Source organism: Nicotiana sylvestris, chromosome 2 (genome assembly GCF_000393655.2).
Source record: "Nicotiana sylvestris chromosome 2, ASM39365v2, whole genome shotgun sequence".
Taxonomy (NCBI): Eukaryota; Viridiplantae; Streptophyta; class Magnoliopsida; order Solanales; family Solanaceae; genus Nicotiana; species Nicotiana sylvestris.
In genome coordinates this window covers 118,764,228-118,773,931 of record NC_091058.1, presented here as the reverse complement: position 1 = coordinate 118,773,931, position 9,704 = coordinate 118,764,228, and the positions used below count along the sequence as shown (strand labels likewise).

The 9,704-nt window shown below is 36.2% G+C and overlaps 2 protein-coding genes across 2 annotated transcripts; both read left to right on the top strand.

Annotated features, from left to right (window-relative positions):
- Positions 1 to 525: 525 nt before the first annotated feature.
- LOC104241225 (uncharacterized) lies at positions 526 to 3,299 on the top strand. Its single transcript, XM_070166429.1, has 6 exons — positions 526 to 1,383; positions 1,626 to 2,185; positions 2,303 to 2,633; positions 2,742 to 2,814; positions 2,881 to 3,032; positions 3,123 to 3,299. Exons 1-6 carry the CDS (start codon positions 526 to 528, stop codon positions 3,297 to 3,299), a joined length of 2,151 nt encoding a protein of 716 aa, XP_070022530.1.
- Positions 3,300 to 3,463: 164 nt separating this feature from the next.
- Positions 3,464 to 5,247, top strand: LOC138885476 (uncharacterized). The gene is made up of 4 exons (XM_070166428.1): positions 3,464 to 3,885; positions 4,114 to 4,247; positions 4,312 to 4,800; positions 5,084 to 5,247. The coding sequence occupies exons 1-4, from the start codon at positions 3,464 to 3,466 to the stop codon at positions 5,245 to 5,247; spliced, it is 1,209 nt and encodes a 402-aa protein (XP_070022529.1).
- The last annotated feature ends 4,457 nt before the right edge of the window (positions 5,248 to 9,704 follow it).

Genomic DNA, 9,704 nt, shown 5'->3' with positions numbered 1-9,704 from the left:
AATAACTTGAGATTGACTTTGGAATAATTCTTTCGCGGATGGATAGGACACGCACACCCTCATCTGCTGGATGTGGTGCTGGACGTGGTGCTACCCGGGGTGGCGGTCAAGTTGGGGTTCATCAAACTAGAAGACAGACTTCTCCTCAACCTCAAGTTGGGAACATGGGTCAAACCAAGCTATTATGACAAATCAAATGCAAGAGCAAGGAGTTCAGAATGCTCCACCACCAGTGCCAACTGCCTTACCTACAGATGTAGTGGCAAGGTTATTGAATGTGTTAGAGGCATTGGTGCCTACGCAGGGCGGAAGTTCAGCTCCTCAGGCTACCTTACAGACACAGGCACCTACACAGACTCAGCCTTTCGGGAATAAAGAAGTATCCCTACACGAGTTCCTGAAATTGAAATCACCAAAATTCACAGGTTCCGATAATTCAGCAGATCCTCAAAGTTTAAGGCATTATGTGCTCTTGGATGTTCTAGTAAGAGAGTCACGGAGCTCGCAGCATACAAACTAGAGGATATGGCAAACACATGGTATGAAACGGTATTACTAGGAATGCCAGCAGGAGCACCACCACTAACATGGGACGAGTTCACTAAGTTGTTCAAGAACCATTTTCTTCCAAATAGTCTGATGCAACAATATGCTAGAGACTTTGAGAGATTGGTTCAGACTCCAGATATGGATATGTCAACATATAACACTAAGTTTTGTAAGCTGGCTATATATGCTCCTCACTTAGTGCCTACCGAAGAAGCTCAAGTTCAGAGGTTTGTTGATAGATTGGTTGGTCGTCTATACACTGCAGTAGCCCCACAGATGAAGACTTTATCCTACTATGATATAGTTGACCTTGCTAGAAAGATTGAAAACAAGGGACGTGAGGAGCGTGCAACTAGTGATTTACGTAAGAAGGCAAAGACAGGAGGGGTTCTCAGTGGTGGTTTTAGTGAAAATAGAAGACCAGGAAATCAGGGACAACAACAACAACAGGGTTGTCAGACAGGGACACACATGTCTTCACAGTCCACATACAGACCACATTATAGAAAAGGTAATAGGGGACCATCATCTTCTGGACATCGTAATTCTGGGCAAATATATGCCACTACTCCAATCTGCCAGACTTGTGGTAGATTACATTTGGGCCAATGTCGTGTTTTAACTGGAGAGTGCCTTCGGTGTGGCCAGTTGGGACATCACTTGAGGGATTGCCCTCAGCCTTCGAGAAATTTCAACCAGGCTTCTATTCAGTCAGCTGCACCGACTCATACTACTCGTAATACTTCAGGTGCTACAGGTACAGGAAATAGAGGTCGAGGTATTGGAGACCATGCTACTATGAATCAAGGACAAGGCAATGATGGTAGAGGTCAGGCGAGAGTTTTTGCATTTAGTAGATAGGATGCTCAGGCCTCGAATGCAGTGGTTACATGTATTCTTTCTGTCTGTTCATTTGATGCACTTGCATTGATTGATCCGGGATCTACTCACTCCTATGTGTCCTTGTACTTTGCTTTGAGATTTAGTAGACAACCTGAGCTATTGAATGATCCTTTTCTAGTTGCTACTCCTGTTGGAGAGTCTCTATTAGCTGAATACGTGTATCTACTTATCAGATTCGGGTTGAGGGTAGAGATACTCTAGCTGACCTTATTGTACTTGATATGATTGACTTTGACATGTTGATGGGAATGGATTGGTTATCTTCTTGCTATGCTATAGTCGATTGTCATGCAAAGATAGTTAAGTTTGAGATACCAAATGAACCCAGTTTTATTCTAAGAAGGAGTCAGGTCTCAGAGACTTGCAAAATTGTATCTTTTATGAAGGCTCAACGACTTCTGAAGAAAGGTTGCTTGGGTCTCTTAGCTATTGTAAATGATACAAGAAAGAAAACAGTTAGTATAGAAAATTTATCAGTAGTGAGAGAATTTTCTGATGTATTTCCGGAGGATTTACCAGGATTGCCTCCAGTACGAGAAATAGACTTTGGTATTGATTTGCTACTTGACACACAACCCATATCGATACCCCCATATCGAATGGCACCACTAAAGAAACAATTACAAAATTTGTTAGATAAGGGTTTTATTAGACCTAGTGTATCGCCATGGGGTGCACCAGTACTGTTCGTAAAGAAGAAAGACGGATCCCTGAGAATGTGCATTGACTACAGGCAGTTGAACAAGATAAGAATATGCAATAAATATCCTTTTCCTCGTATAGATGACATGTTACAATGAGCTACCCACTTTTCAAAGATTGACCTCCGTTCTGGTTATCATCAACTTAGAATCAAAGATGAAAATATTTCTAAGACTGCTTTTAGAACTCGATACGGGAACTATGAGTTTCTTGTGATGCCTTTTGGACTGACAAATGCTCCAGCTACATTCATGGATTTAATGAATAGAGTGTTCAAGCCATTTTTGGATAGCTTTGTAATAGTATTTATTGATGATATCCTGATATATTCTCGTAGCCAAGGAGAACACGAGAATAATCTCAAGACAGTGTTACAGACATTGCGAGAACATCGGCTTTATGCTAAGTTCTCGAAGTGTGAATTCTGGCTAGACTCGGTAGCATTTCTGGGACATGTTATGTCCAAAGATGGAATTGTGGTAGATCCTAAGAAGACCGAAGCTATGTAGAACTAGCCCAGACCTACTTCTCCTACAGAGATTCGCAGCTTTTTAGGCTTAGCAGGCTATTACAGGCATTTTGTGCAGGATTTCTCCAGAATAGCAGTGCCACTGACCAAGCTAACACAGAAAAATGCAAAGTTTCAATGGATGAAGGAATGTGAGTAGAGCTTTCAAAAACTCAAAACATGTTTGACAACTGCACCAATATTAGCCTTACCATCAGGTTCTGGAGGATTTACAGTATTCTGTGATGCCTCAAGGGTGGGATTAGGATGTGTTCTCATGCAAAATGGTCGTGTTATAGCTTATGCTTCAAGACAATTGAAAAAGCACGAGCAAAAGTATCCTACACATGATTTGGAGATGGCTACAGTGGTATTTGCTCTAAAAATTTGAAGACATTATCTACACAACGAAACTTGTGAGATTTATACTTACCATAAAAGTCTGAAATATATCTTTCAGCAGAGAGATCTAACTCTTCGGCAGCGTCGCTGGATGGAACTACTCAAAGACTATGATTGTTCTATTTTATATCATCCTGGAAAAGCCAATGTGGTGGCTGATGCATTGAGTAGAAAATCTATGGAGAGTTTGGCACATATAACCCTTGCAAAGAGACTTTTGGCCAAAGATATTTAGAGACTAGAAGATACAGGTATCAGATTTAGTGTCAGAAATTCAGAGGCATTATTGGCTTGGGCTCAGGCTAAGTCTTCATTAGTTGAGCGCATTAAGGCCACCCAATATGAGGATGAACGATTATGTAAATACAATATGAGGTTTTAGCTGGTAAAAGCAAGGATATGATTGTTGAAAGTAATGTTGTTCTTCGAATGGGTGACAGGCTATGTGTAGCAGACGTAGATAGGTTGAGACATGTTGTTCTTGAAGAACCCCACAACTCTAAATACACTGTACATCCTGGATCCACAAAGATGTACCATGACCTGAAGCAATTTTATTGGTGGAAAGGTATGAAGAAAGATGTTGCTAACTTTGTTTCTAGTTGTTTGACTTGTCAGCAAGTCAAGGCTGAGCATCAGCGACCCGCAGGACTACTACAACAAATTGAGATTCCAGAGTGGAAATGGGAAAGAATTACTATGGATTTTGTCACCGGGCTACCACGAATCCTTAAAGGTTATGACTCGGTATGGATGATTATAGATGGATTGACGAAATCAGCACACTTTTTACCGGTGAAGACTACATATGGTGGAGTCAGGTATGCACAGATATTTATGAACGAAATTGTTCGACTTCACGAAGTTCTAATATCCATCATCTCTAATAGAGGATCACAATTTACCTCACTCTTTTGGAAATTTTTTCAAGAAGCATTGGGTACATGAGTAGAACTTAGTACTGCATTTCATCCACAGACAGACGGGCAGTCTGAACGTACTATACAGATCTTAGAGGATATGTTGAGAGCTTGCATTCTTGAGTTTAGTGGTAGTTGGGATGCTTATCTACCTTTAGCTGAATTTGCTTACAACAATTACTTCCAGTCCAGTATTCAAATGGCACCGTACGAAGCATTGTATGGTAGAAGATGTCGTTCTCCTATAGGATGGTTTGAAGCTGGTGAGACTAATTTATTGGGACCCAACCTAGTATAAGAAGTTATGGACAAGGTCCTGTTGATCAGATAGAGATTGCTTACAGCTCAAAGTAGACAAAAGTCTTATACTGATAAGAGAAGAAGAGATCACAATTGGGGACAAAGTGTTCCTACGAGTCTCCCTTATGAAAGGTGTGATGCCGTTTGGGAAAAGAGGCAAGTTGAGCCCCAGGTTTATAGGATCGTATGAGATACTAGACCAAGTGGGAGTTGTGGCTTATCGTTTGGCACTTCCTCCTAAGTTGTCCTTTATTCATCCAGTGTTTTACGTCTCAATGATAAGAAAATGTATATCAGACTCATCTCAGGTGATTGAAACACTGATTATACCACTCAATGAGAGGTTGTCTTACGAGGAGGAGCCAATGGCTATTGTTGATAGACAAACAAGAAAACTACAGTCAAAAGAAATTGTGTTTGTTAAAGTTATATGGAGAAATCATACTGTTGAAGAAACTACATGGGAAGTAGAAAAGGTTATGCAAGTGAAGTATCTCCATTTGTTTCAGTCTATAGGTACGTACTTGAGTTAAATTCGGGGACCGAATTTCATAAGGCGAGGAGAATGCAATACCCTATATTTCTAATAAGGGTGTATATGGTCATAATAATAATAATAATATAAGAAACAATCTATAAAGAAAAGGAGGGAATTCATGAAAAAGGGGCCGAAACCCATTAGAAAGGAATGAAAAGAGGTAAAACAACAAAGCTTTCAACAAAAGCTTTCAAAAACCCTTCTGAAGCAAAAAGCCACAGAAACAAATCGGCAGCAACAAACAAAATAAAAAACGAACAGAGAAAAGAAGAAGGGGTAAAGAGAAGAAGAAGAAGAAGAAGAAGAAGAAGAAGAAGAAGAAGAAGAAGAAGAAGAAGAAGAAGAAAGCTTTGGGCAAAGGCCTTAAGAAGAATTGGGAGTTGAAATTGAATGTATTAAAGCTCTCCTTCGACCCAAGAGGTTAACCTTCTTCCCAATCTGTTGAATTATTTCACCGCATTTATACAATTTAGGTAGTACAAAAGAATTCAATATCAATTTTCTCATATATATATATAGACACACACACAATTACTATGGATATAACAAGGCTATAAGGGTTTGGTTTAAGCACGGATAGGTTTAATTTTAGACGAGTAAATCATACTAATTAGTTTGAAATTGATAGAATTATGGACTAGTTCTATGATTAAATATAAATTCACAAAGTAGAGTCAAACAGGAACCTCGATGATTGGGCATTCTAAGTTAGCCATGAATTAGCCTAAACAAGAGAATTAACATAAGATTGATATTATGCAATTATAGATTGATTGGAGGAATTTGTACAAATTGCTCGAGGTGAAGCATTTGGTATTTCGGCACGAGTATTGTGAGTAGTAATCTTACCGCAATTTGTGTTTTCATAACTTGCATGATTTACACATGATTTTTAATATGAATATGTTACTGATTATTTTGAGTTGCATGTGGGACAAGTCTTTTACTCGATATGAGACCGAATAGTTATTTGACATGATTACCGTTGTTTTATATATTCTTGATGTCACTAGATATGTTTTACAGTTACTTGAATTTACTGTTATCGAAAGGAAATTATATGATTTTATAAGAACCGAAATGCCCTATATTGTTTTAAAATAGTTTCTACGAGTATATACGGATTACAGAGACAAGTATAAATTAGAGTAGACATTGAAGGATCTCGTAGCTAACGGCGGGTTCGTTTGACCTGGTGCACCTTGTAATTACCGATTACTGTTATAGCTCTCGCTAGTGGGAAGGCAGAACTAGCATACTGTTACCGACTTCCCTCGAGTAGGGACTACCGTTATATTTGACTTCTTGCGAAGAAGTCCACAGTTATACCGATTACATGATTCGTTCATTAAAACCTCCCAAAATGTGAATACTGATAGTATACAGTGGTTACCGAGCTTATTACTGAATTGTTAATTATATTTTACTACAAGAAAAGCGTGATGAGATTGAAAATTATTTATTGTTTCTGAAAGGGCATGTTTATGTATTTTCTCTTTGAGATACTAGCATGTTTCTGACTTGTCCCCAAATAAAAACGGTTGTGGTTAAGTGTTATTACTCACTGAGCTAGCGACTCATTCCCCGCTAATTTTTTTTACAGAGACAGCAGTTGACGCAGGCGAGGATTTCGTTAATTAGAGCGCACAAATTGAGAATTTTTGGTGAGCTCGCACTTGTTCGCGTGGGCGGAGATTTTTATCAATTGTTATGGTCTTTTCTTTGAATTCTTAGAGTCGCTCCATAGTCATTCTTTTAGTGTCATGAGTATTATTTTGCTATTAGTCTTATGTTGAGTATCGTTCTTTAGTATCAAAGTTGGAGATAATTAGTATTTCTGGTTGCTAGTGGGTTGATTAGTAATGGTGGAGACTTCTGTGTTTGGTAAACTGATAAGTTGTCAATTGTTTGGTATGATATTAGGATGTTTGGTTGCTGATTGCGACAGGGAAATTTTTGGGATAGTCCAAAAACAGGGAAAATTCTGTCCGATTTTCTGTAAAATACCGATAAGGCTTACTTGGGGACACTTGCTCCTAGGTACCGGTCATGATCCTAAATTGAGTCGTGACATTGAGCCACCTCTGAATAGGTATTTAGCTACAAGATATTTTGTAGAAATAACATAACACCTAAATTAAGCTCATTTTAAATATTTATCAATTGGTGTTTTATTTATTCATGAGTCAACTCATGATTATTTCATGCGAAGAAGCTTCTATCACCTAAACAAGCTACTCGTTATAATTTATTAGTTTATCAGTAGAGCGAAAGAGACAAGGGAGGTAAATAACGAGTAACGTCTCTGGTAAAGTCTTTTGCTCTACTATAATAAAGTACTTAATATTGTTTTTCCCATCTTGTTGGAAGGGTTGAGAGTCAATGCAAATTCGAAGTCTACATATCCCATTGTTACATTTCTAATCTATAACATTTTAAGTATGGACTCTTAATTCCACATTTTAAATGAAATAATTGTTTGATTCAAACATTTAGTCAATAAATTAAAGAATAAAAGAAACTCCAAATTCATCTACTTCCATAATTATCTCTCGATGCTTGATATAGATAACAAACAAGAATAATAAAGCAAAACAATTTATATGCAGTGATAATGACAGTTTAAAAAATTCTACATGATTTATTATAACAATATAATTTAATCGTAGCTACGAATATCATCATGATGAATTGCATTAGTTGCAAAGTCAATCTTTTTTGTAGTCGTTATTTGTATAGGATTTTATTTATATTCTCTTTATCATCACATTGACCTAATAGCGTAAAATAAGTGGTTTTTTCTTTTCCTATTCAGTTACTTTTGCAAGAATAAGCTGGCGAAATTTCCCGAATATGATCATTTTGCCCCAAAAAACAAAAGAAGCAAATTCCCTCTAGATTGGACCTATTATAATTCTGGATTATCTGTTATTATGGTGTTCCCTATTACTAGGAAATTGAAATGTCGAAAAGAGAAAATCTTCTCTTGGAAGGGAAATACCAGTGGAAAAGAATATCTTGATTTTACTAAACTGTTTTATTTTTATTTTAATAGGAATACTAAAATGATATAGCTATAGGGTGTGTTTGGTACAAAAGAAAATATTTTCCCATATTTGATTGACTTAAATATTTTGAAAAATATTTCTCATAAACCTATTTTTCTTTTCCTACCAAGAGAAGGGAAAACATCATCTTTAACTCTTTTTCAACCTTCCTTGTCTTATTCTAATCCCCACTGGCCCACCAAACATCCACCCTCCGCCCACACCCCTACCCCCTACCCCCACCCACCAACCCAAAATTTCTTTAATCTCACCCCTCCTACCCACCAACCCCTCCGCACACCCCCATCCCATAGTTTGTGTAAATAATTATATTTTTTTAAATCATAATTTTTACTCATTAATCAAATATTAGAAAATATTTTTTAGAAAAAAAAAATTTTACTCACCAACCAAATATAAAAAATTAAGTGATAAAATCACTCATTTTTTAGAAAAGTATCTCCTTCGTACCAAACACACCCATAGCCAACTTTGTTTTTCTGTACTCGACTTGAATAATATTTTATCTTGTTGGAAGGGTTGAGAGGTCAATGTTCCTAATTGGTTTCTGTCAAATAAATTAGATATTGATCTTGTTAAACCTAAAAATTTAGTACATATTGGACGTAATATGGTACTCAAAGCATTATATATCCATTCCAAAGCCATTCCCAACCCAACTTGATATGGGGCATGCCAATTTCTTCTTTCTCTATAAGTGATGCTATATTTTATTTGTTTACTTCATTAAAGAAAAATAAAAGTTCATGAGAGCAATTTAGCAAAAATTAATATAAGGTTTGGTGATAATAAGTGCTCTAAGCAAAGAAACAAAAGTGGACCTGTCATCTTAAGATTGAAGAAATGAAAAGGTTATTACTTTACATTTACTCAAAGATAGAACGGGAAATATTTGCCTAATAAAACCAATCCAATTTTTTTTTTAATCCACACTTAATATTACTATATTCTTCCACCAGTTCTGGAAAAATGTACATGATACTGAACCTTTTACCAAAATGATTTCACAATTATACTTTTTCTTCCAAAATAGTACTCCTATTTGGCAATTCATGTCACTATCACCCTCCATAAGTTACATTTATTTTAATAACAGAAATAAAACTAAAACCCTACTATTAAAAGGATAAAATATTTCCACAGAATTAAAAAAATCAAAGCTATCAAACCTAATTTTCAATTAATACTCCTTTCAGTCACAAATGTTAGTCATTTTGAAAAAGAAAAAAAAGGAGTCACTTTTTACCTCTTTTTTCGAATCTACCCTCATTGCTCTAATAAGTGTTATTTATGTGAGAAGTTTAAATAAATACTTTAACAATTAAGGCTACTAATTGTCGTTGTTAAAGAGTTTGTAAAAACTTTAAAAGACAACTATTATGTATATAGATATTACACTCTTCTTTTTGACATCATTTCTTTATTAGATTGTTCCATAAGAATAATATATTTAAAAATAATTTATGTTTTTAAATTTTTATTTTATCCTTAATAAGAAGTATTTGTAGCTACTATAGTAAATATTTATGAAACATGTTTAACACCATAAATTCGTAAACTTGGTGTAAATCAAATTAATCACGAAAATTGGGAGTAGTAATAACTAATTACTCCCCTAGAAAGGATACATATCCTCTTCCCCAAAAATCATACTAATAAAATCAAATAAATATGTTAAATGTCAGTTGGGAAATGGAGCAGTTGCCATCGTGGTAGTTCCTGAGACTACTTCCCACCACCTTCCACCCGGAAAAGTCTTTCGTTTCTTCTACGTCATACATACAAATTAAAGAACTAAACTAAGTATTCAAGAA